At 49.7% G+C, this 17,291-nt stretch overlaps 1 protein-coding gene across 1 annotated transcript; it reads left to right on the top strand.

The window, feature by feature from the left end:
• Positions 1-3,266: 3,266 nt before the first annotated feature.
• Positions 3,267-3,889, top strand: RPRML (reprimo like). Its single transcript, XM_054801647.1, has one exon. The coding sequence runs from the start codon at positions 3,418-3,420 to the stop codon at positions 3,751-3,753; it is 336 nt and encodes a 111-aa protein (XP_054657622.1). The 5' UTR covers positions 3,267-3,417; the 3' UTR covers positions 3,754-3,889.
• Positions 3,890-17,291: the final 13,402 nt, after the last annotated feature.

The following is a 17,291-nucleotide window of genomic DNA, read 5'->3' as shown; positions in this document are numbered from 1 at the left end:
AAGGGAGAAAAGGGCTGTTTCCCTGGAGCCCAGGGCTACTCCCTCCCGCCAGGTGACGGGCTGGAGACAGTAATGACACAACCCTGGATCAGGATGATCCAACACACAGAAACGCCAGGCAGCAGCAAACGAGCTCGTGTGGGTGCTGAGAGCTGCAGCCGCAGCCTGGTGGTGCCGGAAGCTGCGGGGTGATGTGCAAGGTGCTGTACGAGAACCGCAGCCCCATGCCGGGAGAGATGGGGATAACGGCATCTGCCCCAGAGCCGTGCAGCTCTCAGCGAGAGATGACGGTGTTTGGGAGAGTGAGATGGAGATGGGGACTCAGCCCCAGGAGCCGGGGACTTTTCTTGGCTTTAAAAGAAATTTTGATGCCTCTCTGCTTCCCCACTCAGTCCCACCGTTCCTGTGGGGTGCTACTGCCCTCCCGCGGCTGCATGGGCTCCACTCATCAGGGGATCCTTTTCCTGCTGCGATCCAGCCCCCTCCCCAATACTTGTTAATGAGTGTTTAGTAAAGGGGACTAGGAGAAGCCCATCGACCCTCACGCAGAGTTAAAAAAGGGCTGCACCTTGGCTGAGACATCAATACAAACCCCAAACCTGCTTTCTGGGGAGCTCTAGGTCTTGCCCCACTCCAGATCCAGTCATCTTGCACTACAGACACCATTAGCCAGTTTTAGGGTATCTAAATTCCTGCTTTTTCTGCACATGTCCTACCTGGAAATGCTGCCTATGTGGCCTTTTCCCATCATGCGGGGCTTTTTGGCCACACAGCAGCCTGTCCCCATGCGCTGCACTGCATCACCCTGCAAGCATGTCTGGTGCTTGATGGCAGGGACAATGAATTTGTCTAAGTTTCTAAAGAGAGAAATGTGGGAGCCCTGCTCTGCACACCCCACAGACCTGACCTGCCATCCATCTTGCAGCCCCTTTTCGCTGGGGTACTCATCCTGCCAAGCAGCTGGTTGCCCAAACTAGAAAGTGCTGCAGGCTTCAAAGGGACACACAGCCCTGTCTGTCCTGAAACTCCCTGCCCAGCAGGAGCTGCAATACTCCAGCCCTTGCTTCCAGCATGGTGCAAAGATGTTGAAAAAGAAGGAAAGAGGCACAAAATGAAGTATTTGACCTGCCTGCTCTTGTCCTGCCTGAGGACAAGGATGGCATGAATTTAATTCAGCACATTTGGACTGAATTTTCATGCCAACTGCAAGAAGGTGCTGCTTGTCCTGAAAACATCGCTGTGATGTTAACTCTGGGCACCATGTAATAGCTAATGGGGTGCTCTGGGTTTTGAAGTCCCTGTTTGGATGAAGGCAAGGAGCAGGCAGTGTTTGAGAGCTGAGCGGCCCCATGACCCCAGCTGCCCCAGCACCACAGGCTGTGACCCAGGAGTGATGGGTGCAGCAGCCTAAATCTGTGCTCGGGTGTGCAGGGAGAGAAGAGACTGGAGCTGGAGCCACCAGAGGGAGCAGAAACTCCTTCAGTCTGGGAGTGAGATGGGGAGAGGAGCTCCCACCTGGGCTGGGAGACCAGGGATGCTCTGGTTTCCCATGGGGATTTTTCCTGGCCCTCAGGTTAAATATGAGCAGATGCTCTTGTTGAATCAGGGCTTTCCACCTTCTTGCCACAAGCACTTCTGCTGCAAACTGCCCTTGCAGACCGGGCAGCCCTTCAGGAAGAGAAATGCCAAGTGCAAAACAGGAGGAAAAAGCAATAAGTAAAACCCAAACCAAACAGGTTTTTGAGCCCCCATAGTCACTGCAGCAGAACAGGGACACAGGTCCCAGCCGCCTAAGAGGAAAATCAATTGACACTCTACCAAGCCACCCTCCATCCTCAGCCAGCCAGCCTCACGCCTCTGCCTTTAGCTGCAATTTATCAAATCTCATTTAGGTTTATTAAAAATCCCCTTCAGGGGCTGGGCAAAGAAAGCGAGCCAAGATGTGCACAGATAAAGCAGGACAAAGTCCCCACATTGTGGCTCGAGGGTGATCTTCTGTTCTATGCCATCCAGACACATTTCCAGGCAAACATCAAAGGACAAAGCTGGGAAAGCTGGGACATGGCCGTTCCACGGGCATAGTCCTGGGATGGGCAGGGCTGGGACTAAGCCAGACATGACTGGACAACCCGACTCGTGCTTTCATTTTGGGAGATTATGCAGACAAGGAGAGGGGAGCAACGATGACAATTCCCCTGGGATTCCCTCGGTGGGGCTGAGGGGCCTGAGGGAGAGGGTCTGCAATGCTCCAGCTCTGGGCACAGCAGTGATGCTGCTGTAGGACCCAGAGCTGGGGGCATGGCAGGGAAGGGGTATCGGGCAGGGATCAGGGTGCAGCATCGCAGTGCTCTCCTTCAAAGAGGCTAAAGGAGCAGGAGAAGGGAAAGACAAAGGTGCCTGGGGAGGATATCCCCAGACAGAGGAATATAAAGATGCAGAGGGGGATGGATCCAGCTCTCATCTGGAGGCACAGGACAGGCATCACTGAGCAGAGCTGGGGGTGGACCGGGCTGGATTGGGCCAGCACTGCTCATAGAAGGAGTGGGTGGCACAGAGCAGCAACCGGGGATCGTCCAGAGCAGTGCTGACCTGAGGCTCAGGGAGCCCGCGTGGCGGGGGGACACAGCGACCTGCCAACGGTCCAAGACGAACACCGACCATGCGGGCTGCTTTTGTGAGCAGGTGGGGGGATCTGGGAGGAAGGATGAGTTTGCTGCCTCTCTGCAGGGCCTTAGGGGTCAGCCCCCACTTGGGGGTGGCACAGGAGTGGGTGCAGGCACCCGTGGCAGGGCAAAGGGGGGGGGGTGGGGGGGTTGCACACGCGTGGGGAAGGGGTGGGCAGCCTGGGTGAGCGTGGAGGGGGAGGAAGGCGGTCCTGGGGGGAGGCTGGAAGGGGGTGGAGTTGCTTTTTTTTTTTCTTCAAACACGGTGAAGACTTTAGCTTGGAACTTGCATTTGTGGAGCTCCCAGCCAGCAGGAATCAGCTCTCCCTCCTTCGGGAGAGCCCCCCGAGGGAACAGGCTGCACTGCTCCACTGCCCTGCACTTCGGGGTGGCAGCTTTGGGGCAGCGGCGAGGGCAGGAGGCATGGGGCGTTCTTTGGCTGCCTTCCTCTCCCCCATGTCCCCTTTGCCTTTTCTCTCTCTCTCTTTTTGCTTGTTTGGGGACTCGTGCTAACGCTGCCTGTGCCAGGAGGGATCCGGGAGCGAGCCATCCCTTGGCTGCACAAATTGGCTTCCCACCTGCTTGATGCCTTAAGGAAGTTTCCCCTCCATCTGAGGTGTTGTGAGAAGAACAACCAAGAGGTGGCTCGGAGCCCACCAGCCCACAACTCTGAGCATTGGCATGTGAGGGGTGGGCAGGGTGACAGCAAGCTTTCCTCTTGCCTTCCCCGGAGATTTGAGATCACGCATAGACCATGAATGGATCATTTTTCAACCAGGCTCTCCTAGAGCAGGGAGCTTACCCCAACAGGACCCAGGGTTTGGGGATGCTCATGGCCTGCTGCAACGGGACCGGCGCAGTGCTGGCGACTGATGGCGGCTCCTCAGTCCTGGCACCTGATGAGAGGAGCCTTTACATCACACGTGTGGTGCAGATCGCTGTCCTCTGTGTCCTCTCCTTGACTGTGATGTTTGGCATCTTCTTTTTGGGCTGCAACTTGCTCATCAAGTCGGAGAGCATGATTAACTTTTTGGTGAAGGACCGAAGACCTTCCAAGGATGTGGGAGCTGCAATCATGGGACTTTACTGAAGCCACCGGCCATTTTTAGGCAAGTGAACTGTCTGGACCTGGTGCTGAGATGCAGATTCCCATGTGTTTGGGGCAGCTGGGGGGGGAGTGGAAAGGGAGGAGGGTTCTTTTAATGTATCTGTGTCAATGGGAAAGCAAACCTGCACTTCCCAGTCAACAAACTGTTGTTGTGAATGGGGAGATCTCCCCAGAGTTGTATGAAGCACAATAAATGACCAGCATCATGTTGCATGTAGAAATGGCTTAAGTTTTGCATGAAACTTGCAGAAATAGTGATAATGTGCAGACCTGGACTCTATTCTGCTGTTACCTTGGATACTGCTACCTGGGATTTAGGGCTAAACAAAAAAAAAAAAAAAAGAAAAAAAAAAAGGCAAATAACTCACTAAAAAAAGAAAAAAAAAACCCTCAACAAAATAAAGGGAAAGCAAAATTCATGGCATGGACCACATCTTTGACCATGGGGCAGGGGAAGGGAAGTGCCGTGTGGGTTGTACAACCAAGTCTGCATGCTACAAAATGTATCAGTCTGTTTGTACTTCAGACCTCAAGCATGCATCTTCTGGTAGCATTTTGTAATGGATAAAGCATGTTCTTCCTTATATTTCTGACCTATCCTGTTAAATAAAATGGTACTTTCTTCTTTCACACTATGCTGAAGGAAGAAAAGAACCCAGATAAATACAAAACCCCACTCCAACCCCCAAACTAAAGCATGCTTCTTTTTGTACACGACAGCCTTTTTCCCAAATGCTATATTGTTACAGTCCTTGAGGTTTTTGTAGTTTTTTTGAAAACTGGTGAACAGTCAGGAAAAAAAGAATCTGTTTGAAAAGAATTTGGTGTTGTCTTCATTTTCTTTCTCTATGCATGCCGAGTTCAGGTATTTCCATCCTAGTTCCAAATATAATCATCTCACCTTCCAATTGAACTCTAATTAAAGATACTTATTTAAAGCAGAAACTACCATACATTTTTCACAGGCAAGTATCAGTTATCAATAGCAAATAAATTTGTCAAGAACTATGTATTTTGAGTTTGCGTTAAATACCTGCACGGTACTGAAGCAGAGATTCATAAAGATGCACTGAGTGCCTCTTGCAAAGCCAGATTTCAGCCTGCAAGTTAAAATCTCCAGCTCCTCTGATCCTGATGAGCTGTCAAAACTAAATTATGTGAGAGGAGGAGGACTCCTGACCTTTGTTCTTTGATGGAATTACAGCTCTGTCTGTGGGTGTGAGATGGAAATAATTTGAGTTTTGTTGTACCAACAATATTCCTGCTGGGTCCACTTCTGTAGTGGGAAAGAAATCCTGGATACTTGAAGGACCTGATGAGCTGATCTCCTTGGATGTAAATCCTGAAGAACAGCTCTCTGCTTTTCCCAGAAAGAGGAACAAGATTAGAGTACATTTTGTAATTAATCAATATTTTCTGAACACCTTCTTCAAGGTTCCCACGAGGTATTGGTGGACTAAACCCAATGCAGAGCAGGACTAGTGCAGCGCTGTCACTGGTTGCTCCCACTAACCTGTTGTCTGTAATGCCTTAAGAGCGCAAAGACAATGTGGCAGCAGGACCAGAATTTGGGATTCAAAACTCTGAAACATCCCATTGGTGTCAGTGAAATGGCTGAACAGGCAGGACTCCGAATTCTATGAGCAGCTTGTAGCTCTGCATACCTGAGCAGCGTTCTCAGCACAGAGGGCTTGCTGCCCTGCCGGCAGATGTAAAAGTGGCTTCATGCAGCAGCATGGAAGGAGATTTTTGGTCCCTGTTGCTGAAGCGGGGGGGGGTCACGGCCATTGATGTCTTTGTGTATGAGTGCGAACTGCTCCACTGTGGGAGCACGGCCTGGTCACAACAGCAGGGTGAGATGTAAATAACCCCGATGCATACGATGACCTCTGCTCTGCAAACACTTCGGACCATACTTGCATGTATAACCTAAATGTGTAACTGCACCTTCATGTCGCTGAGCTATCAGACCAAATGTACTCATTAAACTCTCATCCAGCTTCTGCTTTAAGCTAGCATTTGGTCCTTCTTGCCAATCCATCCACCAGCTGGGACACCAGTGCAAGGGAGTACTCAGAGATGATGGAAGAAACCTTCCAGTCTTTGTAATGCAAGCAAGGCACAGGAAAAGTTGCTAATCCAAAGAAAGCATTGCAATCACCTTGACTCTGACCTGCAGCAATGTCCTCAGTGAAGGAGTTGGTGAAATTATCTATATCTCAGCTGTCCCTACCTGCCTTGATCTACCAGGGGCCATGAGAGCTGATGCGTGTGTTGGGGGGGGGGGTGTCCTGCTGCCCAGTGGGGAAACATGGCTCTGAAATCCTCCACAGCCACTAACTCGCCAAGTGTCCTTATCAGCCACACGCAGGAGTGGGGCATGGAGTTCTTCATCCCTTTTGTGCTGTGAAATCTTCCAGAGCAAAGGAGAAATGTCAGCCACAGTAGGATCATGTATACATGGGGTGGAGGAGCAATGTAATGCCCCAGAAAGCAGAGCTGGGCACCTGCTGAGGCAGATGGAGCTTCCTCAGGAGTCATTTAGGAGAGGGGAAGACTTTCCACGTGGCCCCTTGGGACAAAAGCCCAACTTTACATTGGCTTGTTCATCCTCTGGTCGTTCTGTGTCTCTTCCCTGACCATAAGGGCTATGTCTACATTACTAGGTCACGTGGACCAACAGAAGGGGGTCTGCAGAACGAAGCCATTGGTGAGCACATTTGCCAAACCTCATCATGTGTCCCCATGGGGTTACTGGGCTTCTGCAGTGGGTTCAAGGCACTTGTGCACAGTTCCCCATCCCATTAGATTCCCAATAAAAGGCGGATTGCCCCACTGAGAGGAGGAATTATTTGGGGAAAAGGAGATCTCTGGACGATTGATGCCAGCACTGGGACAGTAAGGGGAGACCAGAAGGAAGGCAATGGAGGGCTGGCATGGTGAGGGAACCCCTTGAGTTAGAGATTTGGGGTCTAAAGACCCTCTTGAGGTAAAGTCATGGTTGCTGTTTTAACTGCCTTGATTCCTGCCCCATCCTTTTCCCACAGAGCAGATGCCACTGTGAGTCATGCCTGGTGGAAGGGAAGGTGCCGAGGGCACCATGCGACTACCTGGATCGCAGGGGAAAGGGCTGCCATCTCTTGACAGCTGAAAACCCAGCTGCCCTGTCCCAGAGGCATGAGTCCTGCAGCCAGAGGATGAGGTGGTTACTCCAGGGCTTGCGTAAGCAAAGCAGACCATAATGGCTTTTTCTGCTGCCTTTCCCCACAAATAGCTGTGTTTTTTCACCTCACACCTACTCATTTAGCTTAAACTCGTAAGTGGGTACTAGCTCCCAAGAAAATTTAAACAGTTTTTCTTTTAATGAAGATGGTTTAATGTTATTTTGCCTTTTGGGGGCTTTTTTTTTTTTTTTTTTTTTAAATTGTTAGTTGTAGCACATTAGCTTCCAGAATGTCACTGGGGTGCCAGGAGCTGTACAAGTATGACTGAGAGACACTGCTGGCTATAAAGTACGACAGAGAGACAGGGAGAGAAGGGACTTACTTAGGTGGATCATCACATCAGTGGCAGAGTGAGGACCAGACATTAAGTCTCATTTAAAATCATCTCCTAGCAGTGGAACACAAGATACTCATGCAATCCTGCGGGACTGGCCACTGGTCCATCTAGTCTGCATTCCTTCTCTGAAAACAATCATGATTTTAGGCAGTACATGGTCAGTCAAGTTATCCTACTAATGGGGAACTGCTTCTTGATTCCCACCAAGAGCAACCTGCACTGGACCTTCACAATCCTCCTTCAGGAACGGCTGTCTCTGGGCTGGTCGCCACTTGCCGCAGCTCCGTTCCAGCTAGAATTTCTAGACAGGGAGAAGTGACAGAATTTCTAGACAGGGAGACATGTGAGAGCATGTCCCCCCTGCTGAGCAGCCTGTCTGCAAAGAGAAATCTTCTACCTCTGTAATCACTGATTTTGCAATTGGAGAAATAGAGGTGGCTTGACCCACCTGAGAAAAACCAGCAACCCTGGTCATATGGTTCTACCTGCAGTGGGGAAAAACCCAAACCAAGTACCAGATGATACCCACCTCCTTCTCCCAGCCCTGGCAGTCTTGGCTGAGTACAATGAAAGAGTTAAACAAGATGAGACAGACAAACAGATTAGGGAGGAGGGAGGATCCCAACCTGAGCTGAGCACCAGATGTACTGGAGCGCGTGCACCAAACACACACAGTATTTAATAATTCCTGAGAATTGCCATGGTAATGAAGTGCGGAGTCAGGTTGTTATGGTAACAGCCTTTTTTTTTAGGCAGGGAGGCATTACCCAGGTTGTAACCTCAATCCAGACTGAACACATTTCTGAGAGCCCAAAAAATAAAAAAGAAGTACAATAAAATAAAATTAGATAAGTGACAGTTTCTTGTCTGGCAGTTCTGGGCTTGTTCTGTAGGTAGGTGGAGGGAGCCAGGTTCTTCCAGACACACATTGTCCTGGAAAGCCTGGGAAATGGCTGGAGTGGATCTCTGCAGGTCTGAAACCGAGTGCTGATGGGGGTGAGGGGCTGGACCCCCTCTCATGGGTGCATCTGGGATGCTCTGCCACCACCTGGTTTCCCTGCCAGACCTCTGGCCTGGCTTCAGGCATGTCCCCAGCTGGCTAATGGGAAGGACACATGCGTCTCTCCAAGTGTATATGCACGGGAGAGCAGTCATTGACAAGCCCTCATCCCAGCCAAGCCTACAGAAGGATGCTGTGCTGATCCTAGTTCGCAGCCTGCATCCCAAATGATGAAGGTCCCAAAGCTGGTCTCCAAGATGAGGCAGGCAGCTTGGTGGCTGGAAAGGAGATAACAGACCACTTTTCCTAAAGCCACATGACAGATCTAAGAAGAAAACACAGGTTTCCTGAGTTCTGGCAAGGTCTCCAGGCTGCTGTGCTCCCCAAAGGGGCAACTGTCAAGACAGAATGGAAATCTCCTGTTTCCCCCTCCCACCCTCCCATTGATGGATAAAAAGCCACTTCCATCTCCCCTCCTAAGCCACCCAAGTGTGTCAGGTTTGTTCAGCTGATCTTCATATTGAATTTTAATTTAGTGCTGGTTAAATCAGCAGTTTTGTGAGCCCATTTTCTATTAAGGAAGCTGAGGCAATGCATGTAGGGGTTCACTTAGCAGAGAGATGGCTTGAAATACACAGTGCAATTACTCAGGAACATCGCTCCATAAATCCCCACTGCAGCTCAGCGTGGTTCTCTTGTATCGGCTGTGTGAGAGCCATTAGCCTCCAGATAAAGCCTCTGTAGTCCATTAGTTCTGCCAGAGAGGGACAAGTTGATGCTATGGGAGTCTCAAGGGAGAACTGAGGCCAAATGATGACAGAATTCAAGAGCCAGCATTGCCTCACAGCTTCAGAGACTTTGCCTACCAGTTTCTCTGTTTGAAAGAGAAACATTTCCCAGTTTCTGCATCTTTCCAGCTGCTTTGCTGCTGTGGTTGCTGATGGCATTTTGGCCTCGAATTCCTCAGATCCCCTGTCCTGCCCTGGCCCCATCCTTGAGCCTGCCTGGAGTCACTAGCCTGGCACAGGGCTTGCTCCCTACTGAGGTGTGCAGAGCACCTGCCACCCACCACAACACCCAGGGCACAGAAATCTCGCTTCCAAGTAAATGTGGGTTGTCCCTCTTGTCCTTTGCCAAATCAGAGCTGTTATGGAATTGTGTGAGCATTTAAAGTCCTCAGTATAAAATGTGGATCTTGGAGCTCCACCTGTACTAGGAAAATGAACAGTGCCAGGAATGTTCCTGGGCACTGGAACCTGACTGATGATACTGTTAACTTGTGACAATGGTTCTTGGTATGGTTCAGACCTGTGCCAACAAACTGACCCCAACAGTCCCTGGGCAGTGGCAAAACAACAGAGTTAAAAGACCACCGTGCATTCAAGGACATTGCTTTGGACTGTGCTATCTGTGCAGGGTGAGTATCTCCTCAGAATTGGCGGATTTACGTGCCAGTGTAGATGTCTTTAAGGCAGTTGTTTGGCTTTCTGAATCCAACCTGGTTTTCTTGAGTATGAATGAGGGATTGGAAACCCTTTGTTTTAGTCCCGGAGAATACATTCTTTGGAAAAACAGTGAATGCAGGGAAGCACGAAACATCCTCAACGTCCTTGACAACTGCCTGTTCCATGGTGTTGGATAGATCTTTGGGCTCACACTAGTTCTCCCATTAAGGTGACTTATCCAAGCAATTAATTCCCCCGCAGTTTGGTCAAGTTTGCATTCCACTGATTTTAGAGACAGGCAGTTTCTCGGACTTCTTTGTTCCATGAGCACATGATTATGGAAAATTCAGTTCACAGAGAATCAGAATGTTTCCAACAATCACTATAGTTTGGCACATCTCTGAAGATATCACTGTCAATGTGTTGGAAAGTGGTGGGGGCACTGGCAACACTCAAAGACAGGAACAGGTATGCAAAGTGACTGATCTGAAAAACACTGCTCATATACATGTATTTCAGGTTGTAAGTATAACAGAAGTCTAGCTTCAGAGATGCCTTTGCAGCTCTCATTCCCAGAAGCTCTTTAGTGTGGATGATCATAGAATCATAGAATGGTTTGGGTTGGAAGGGACCTTAAAGATCATCTATTTCCAACCCCCCTGCTGCAGGCAGGGACACCCTCCACTAGACCACGTTGCCCAAAGCCCCATCCAACCTGGTCTTAAACAATTCCAGGGATGGGGCATCCACAACCTCTCTGGGCAACCTGTTCCAGTACCTCACCACTCTAACAGTAAAGAATTTCTTTCTAACCTCTAATCTAAATCCACCCTCCTTCAGCTTAAACCCATTCCCCCTTGTCCTGTCACTACACTCCCTGATAAACGGTCCCTCACCATCTTTCCTGTAGGCCCCCCTTCAGGTACTGCTAAGCCGCAATTAGATCTCCCCGGAGCCGCCTTTTCTCCAGGCTGAACAATCCCGACTCTCTCAGCCTGTCCTCACAGGAGAGGTGCTCCAGCCCTCCGATCAGCTTCGTGGCCTCCTCTGGACTCACACCAACAGCTCGATGTTTTTACATCATTAATTTAAGGCAGGTTAGTCAACAACAAAGCAAAAATGTCTTTTTAATGACGAAGATTTTAGAACAGTAGTGCAGGAAGCTGAGAGGTGGGTCTGAGTGACAATCATCTTGGCTGCAGGTCACAGGTGACTTCAAGGTGAAAGCAGTTTTGCCACTCTTTGTCAACCTATGGTATTCAGCCAGTCAGGATCATGAGTCCTGGCCACAGCAAAGTGCTCTCTGCTGGGGTGCAGCCAGGGAGCAACCATTAAATAAAAAAGTTTCTTCTTTTTGAGCTAATAAGACCTGTCTAAACATTGCTTCTCAGATGAATGGAGTTCCCGTGCCCCAGTGACAAGCTTTGAAGACACCACCACTGCAAGTGGACTTACTCTCCTAGCAAGGAGCTGTGAGATTAGAGGACACGGCACCAGCATCCCTTCTCAGATCTGCCCTTTCTTTCCATGTGGGCTTACTAGCTGTTTATGATTTATGCAGCACCAGGTGTGCCTTGCTGATATGTGCCTTTGGTGAACCACACCACTTTTGGTTTCACTCTGAATCACTCTAGGGGGGAAGGAGGCAAGACCCATCCTTCCTGTGATGCTCCAGTTCTTCTGAAAGGGGCCAATACTGTGAGGACATGAGTTATCACCTCATTCTAACTGTGGATGTGTCACTGGAAGGGGAGATGATCAAGGCAATAATCAACAAAAGGCAGGAGAAACATCAGCCCTGTGGCAGCAGGCAACTAGAGTGACCTTTCTGGAAAAGGGGCTGGAACCGCAGAGCTACACAACTCTGCTTCTTCATTAAAGAGCAGGTTCTGTCACCTTAGTGAGTCTGTTGGTATTGTTGGAGGCTGATACAGAAGCCTGGGTGTGAGGATGGATGCAGGTGCTTGTGCAGAACACTGCACCTTCCAGGAAAACAAGGTGTGCATGAAAGCCCAGTACTCATGGCACTGTTCCCTTTTCATGACAGCTGCCTGGCTGGTGCTAGATGCTGACTCTCTGCCCTGGTATGGCTCAAGCTTTCATGCATGTGGGGGTTAAATCCAGAGTCACCCTTTCTGGCAGGCCCCACAAATGTTCACATCTTACAGGTTTCTGTGCAGCTGTGAGTACTCTCCTCTTGCCTCACTGAGTCCCAAAATGCAGGTTTAATAGGACAAGACAGTGAAGAAGCAGGCAAAATGTAATTAGGCTTTAATTAGCGACATTCGTTCTCTCAGATAATTGAAAATTGGACTAATTTGTTGCAATGAATTCCCAGTACAGACAGCCATCCAGCTTGGTGTGTGCTATGCCAGCTGCCACACCAATGCACAAGGATCATCCTAGAAACTGAACACTACTACCCAGTGACCTCCTGTGATACTCCGCAGGGCCCAATTCGTCATCCCCAGAGAGATGTGAAAATCCCTAAACCCCCCAGGCTACAGCGAGGCTGTACACCATGTACACAGCAAGGCTCATCGTTCTTCATCCCACACTTCACAAACCGGGGAGCTGGTGGGACCCTAAACCTCACACACCCAGGCAGGAGCACACCAACAATCCTAGTGTGACGGGACCTACCTTGGACCATTTGCAGCATGCCAGAGGGTTACAGCTAGAAAGGACAACAAGTTTAATCTCTGCTTGTCTCCATCATGATTACAGCATGCAAGCAGCTGTCTGGCTCAAAGACAGCTGCGTATGGTCAGTGCTGAATCAACTGTGCTGGTTGCCCCTTCTCCTGTCTCTGTTGCTCAGTCTGCCTCAGCTGGTGGGTTTCCAGAAGCTCTGTTTCATGATCAGGGCTGCCCTGGGCTGATGGAAACCTCTAGGACACAAGTTGGAGTTGGCAGTGACGCTTCTAGATCTGCCTTGGCAATGCTTTCTGGTAGAAAACCATAGACTTAGTTGTCCCTGGCTTTACTGGAGCTCCCTTCTACCTGGACAAAACTGGGTGTCTCCACCATGAATGTGACAAGGCAAAGTGAAGCAATCATTCCGGCTGAGGAGCTTCAGGAACTAGGTTGCTTCGCCCAGGTGCACGCAATTTTTCTAGCAAGTCCCTTGTGAGACTCCACATCCCTGTTTCATGGGTCAAAGGCTTGGTATTTGGTACAGATGGCAGTTTCCCAGTGGCCAGGGATGGTTTAGAGAGGTTGCACAGGTAGGAACAAACATGATGCTGTTCTTTTCATTGCAGCACTTAAAGGATCATGTCTAGAAAAATGTTGGACTTATTCTGCATCCTTGGCTCAAGTTTCCCTTCTCTCCCACTGCTAAGCAGTGTGCTCTGTGCCAGGTGGCTGCATTTCATTACGGAGTTTATAAAGTGCCTGGGGAAGGCATGGGGGGGATGAAAAATTACACACACATTTCACTCAGCGCTGACTGTTTGTCATCTTGTTGTACAGAAATGTAATAATCACTGGGGCGGGCAGGGGATGCAGAAGGGAGGTACTAATCACATTTGCACCATTCCTGTATTGTGCGGCTTTTCTCACACTTCCATCTACCTGGGCTGTATCACTAGGGATATTTCTTTTGCTTTGGGGTTAAAACTGTTTCCAGCTGTATGTGCTTCCCAAATGAATGGGAAGAGAAAAGAAAGAAGGCAGCTCTGTGGTGGCTGAGCGCTCGGGATGTTTCAGTTTCAAGTCAAGACCTGACATCTTTTTCCCTCCGGCTTCAAAGCAATTCCAAAGCGCTCCTCTGTACCGACCACACTTCACAGTGGTACAAATGGCTCTGCCCACTCCCATCCTCCTGTGTTTGAGGTGCTGATTTCAAAGCACTTTGCACTAGAGATGAAGTCTCTGGCACTGCTGTATGAGCTGCAACAAACCCACCTCCTTCTCCTTGGCTTGAGGTGGAGCAATGAAGGCTGATGGGAGAGAGAAGTTAGCAAGAATCTCAGCTGCTTAGGAATTTGCCACATGCACAGTTACTTTAAATGGCTCAGGCCTGCTGCCTGCAGGTGTCTTATTTCAGGGCTTTCGGATGACTAATAGCTCCATTATTCTCTGCGAGGTATATACCAGGTTACCCTTTAACAGACAGGAGGGAACAACACCTGGCAACAAAACACAAAGAAACACAGCTGGCCATTTAGATGCACTGGGCCAAAGTCCCTTGTTATAGCTCCCTCCTCATGTGCAGGGGGTTAATGGGGTGAAGAAATTGAAGAACAGCAACACCAAAGCTCAGCATCAGCACTCCCCTCTTTGTTATGGTGGAAACACCCAGCTGAGCCTCACAGTTACGGCTATTTCTGGAGGAGGGGATCGTTTAGGACTGTGGTTTCATGTGCTAAAGCTTGTGACAGCTACAGCTTAGAGCATCCCCAGCTCCCTGCACCCTTGCTGTCTCTTCATGCCTCCCCACTTCACACACAGGGGAGTCACTCTGTGAACCAGATCGGGGAACTTGGAAAAAAAAAAACGTAGTAAAATAACAATAAACATAGGTTTCCACGTTGGTCAGTTCATTCTCTAGTTCACCATGCAGCCCCTAGGCACCACTGCTGGCACAACCATCTGGAACTGTGTCCTGCTACAGGAAAGAGGAGGGAAAGGCTGTCACGTTGTGACAGGTATTTCTTAAGCTCCACAGAAAACAGCTTTAGAAGAGTTCTCCCTCAGCTTTGGATCCACTAAAACCCCAGGACCATCCCCGTATAGCTGCTGCCTAGCTCACTGTCCCCCATCCACAATTTGTATAGCTGATATCAATGCAGGTCTGCAGAACGCTGCATTTGTTCCTAGTGAACCCCATCACAGGGGCTATTTCAGCGCCATTTCTCTGTTTTACTGGACTCCTTTCAAACTCTCATCTTGCCTTGCATTATTCACACCTCTCCTCCCAGTGCGGGGTGTCTGCAAACGTATTACACATCCTAGTCTCCTTTGTTCAAGCTACCAAACAGTCCTTGTGCAGAAGCCCCTTGTTTTCTGGCAGCTTCTCCCTTGCTTTTCTTTTCTGGGTGCGGTGAGGCATTTTTGGGAAACACAGGTAGCGTGCCGCCAAGTCTGCCATCTGCAACAGTAATAAATGCCTTGCCCAAAGTAACACGGGACCTGTTGCTCCCTTACTCAACGTCAAGTCTTCTGTGTAGATCAGTTCATCGCAGTGGAACTGGGAAGTTTTACTCCTGCTTTGAATTTGGATGACAATGCAGAGATGGTGGGAGTATGTGGCATTGGTTTCCTGCTGATGGGTAATTTTGGAGCTTGGGAAATAAACAGAGACATAACATTAAAATCTCGTGATAAAACTTGGCTTGCTTTGCCTTAGTCCAGCTGCCACACATCGTTTCCATTTCTCAGGCTTTTTCTCCCTTCTTTTAGTCCCCATTTATTGCAATGTGACGAGAAAATAACTTTTTATTACAAATTTGGCCCTTGTCACTTTGCCTATGTCAAAATGTCTAACCTCCTCTTGCTACTCCTCCATTTTTTTTTCTCCCCATTCTCCTTCAGATTTGCTCCCTTTGCCTAGATGGGACAATCTCCCTGTGAATCTAGGCTACTCCAAGGAAATGCTTCCACTCAAAAATATCCTAGGGCAACCAATTGTAAGCCATTCTTGTCATGGTTTACTTTGTGTGGGTCTCTTGCAAGTTATTTCCTCCTGAAATCCCAAGCTCAATGTAAGAGAATTACCTGTCTTTCTAATGAGGGAGTAATTACAACTGGATAATAAATTACCTGAGAAATGAACACGGAAGGAGCCGAAGCCCTCCAGCAGAACAACCTCCAGTTTTGTGCTATTAATGCCCCTTACAAAATGTGTCAAAACTCTGCCAGCCTTTGCCGTGTCTGCTCTGGGGACTCTGCCTTGTGGCTAGGAAAACGAGAAGACAGTGGGGGAAGCGTGCCCAGAGCAGAGCTTGAGGAAAACATCTCCTGAAGGCCAGAGAGCTCTGGCGCGGCTGCTACATTCAAGCTGAACACAGGGAGCCCATTGTGCTGTGCTGGGGCTGAAACTGGCCCCGAGCACCTCACTGTTTTCTCTGCAGGCTGCCAGAAACCCACTGAGCTGCTGAGAACAGGCTCTCAGTATGCACAATCCCTTGTGCAAAGCCCTGCTTAGTTAAATCAGGTCCTGCTCTGACTGCACGCTTACACCAGCTGAAATTGCAACTTGATGATCACATACCGGTGCAGGCAGTTGCCAGAGAAGGGCATTCCCTCCTCCCATCCCCTCTCCTGTGCCCATCAGCGAGGCAGATCAGGGAGCTGATCTGGCTGAATATTGGGCTTTTTTTGCCCTCAGTTCTCTGGATCAGCTCCCTGACCTGACTCACAATGAAGATCCATTTGCTGCCAGTGCCATCACAGGGCAGACAAATGGGAACATGGGATCCTCCATCTGGCACTGGTCTGCATCTCCCTGACCGCAGCCTCAAGATTGTGAACGAATCTTCAGATGAATCGACTCTCCATCACAGAGGAGCCCTGCAGCTGGAGACACTTAACACGGAACAGCAGAGATGCTGGTAGACACTCCTGCAGTGACTGAACCCCCCTCCCCGGTGGCTTGAGGTGCACAGGGTGCCGTGTCCTACACCAGCAACAAAGCCAGCAGTTCCGATGCTGAACACTGCCTGCCTGCTTGCTACGTGGGATCTATCATCCCATTCCTGCTGGATGCCAATGAATCAAAATAACTCCCTGTTTTTCCCAGCCAGCGCTGAGCTGGGATGTGTTTGGGAACGCGACTGCGACACTGTGACAGATGGCCAAGAAAGCAAATGCTGTTTTTTATATCACCTCCGTGTTTCCTCCTCTGCTGTCTCCTGCGCTGGAGGCGGTGTTTGGAGATGGTGTGTGCTGCCAGCACACGGCTGGCACCAGAGCTGAAGAGGCAGCAGAAGGCTGGAGCAAGGGGCCGGCCACCTCGCGCACATTTCTCCCCTGGCTCTCTCATGCCTTGTGACCTACATCAAGGCCTTCTCCTACAGGAATTTGTGCCAAAGATGGGGCTTGGAAGTGGACCGGTACTTGAGGTGGAGTGTTTGCTTTTGCAGAGCCACTGAACAGCCCCCCCACTACCTGACTGCAATGACTGCTGGCCCAATCTGTTTTCTTTGACCCTGAAGACCCAGATAGACCAGGAAAACTAGGCCAGGGTCTCCTTCTGCCAGCTAGTGTCCAATACCGGCTCTTCTTCTTATAGACCCAACACTAACTGCACATAGAGGACTCTGGGCAAGCCAAAGCTTTGATAAAAGCCAGTTTCTGAAACTCCTTGATATGCCACTGCCTCGCCTCTGTCTTTGTGCTTATCACTCTATCTCTGGGCAAGGGACCACTGAACTCCCTTCCTGGGGCGCAAACATCATGGCAATGTTCAAGGAGGGCTGGGCTAGTGAGAGATGGATCCCTGACATGCAGTAGAAATTCAGTAGGCAGAGCAGCACACTTCAGCAAGAGAAGGGGAGCACAGAGAAGCTG

This window comes from Grus americana, chromosome 22, assembly GCF_028858705.1.
Source record: "Grus americana isolate bGruAme1 chromosome 22, bGruAme1.mat, whole genome shotgun sequence".
Classification (NCBI taxonomy): Eukaryota; Metazoa; Chordata; class Aves; order Gruiformes; family Gruidae; genus Grus; species Grus americana.
The sequence above is the reverse complement of the archived record's forward strand: the minus strand, read 5'-3'. Positions and strand labels throughout refer to the sequence as shown.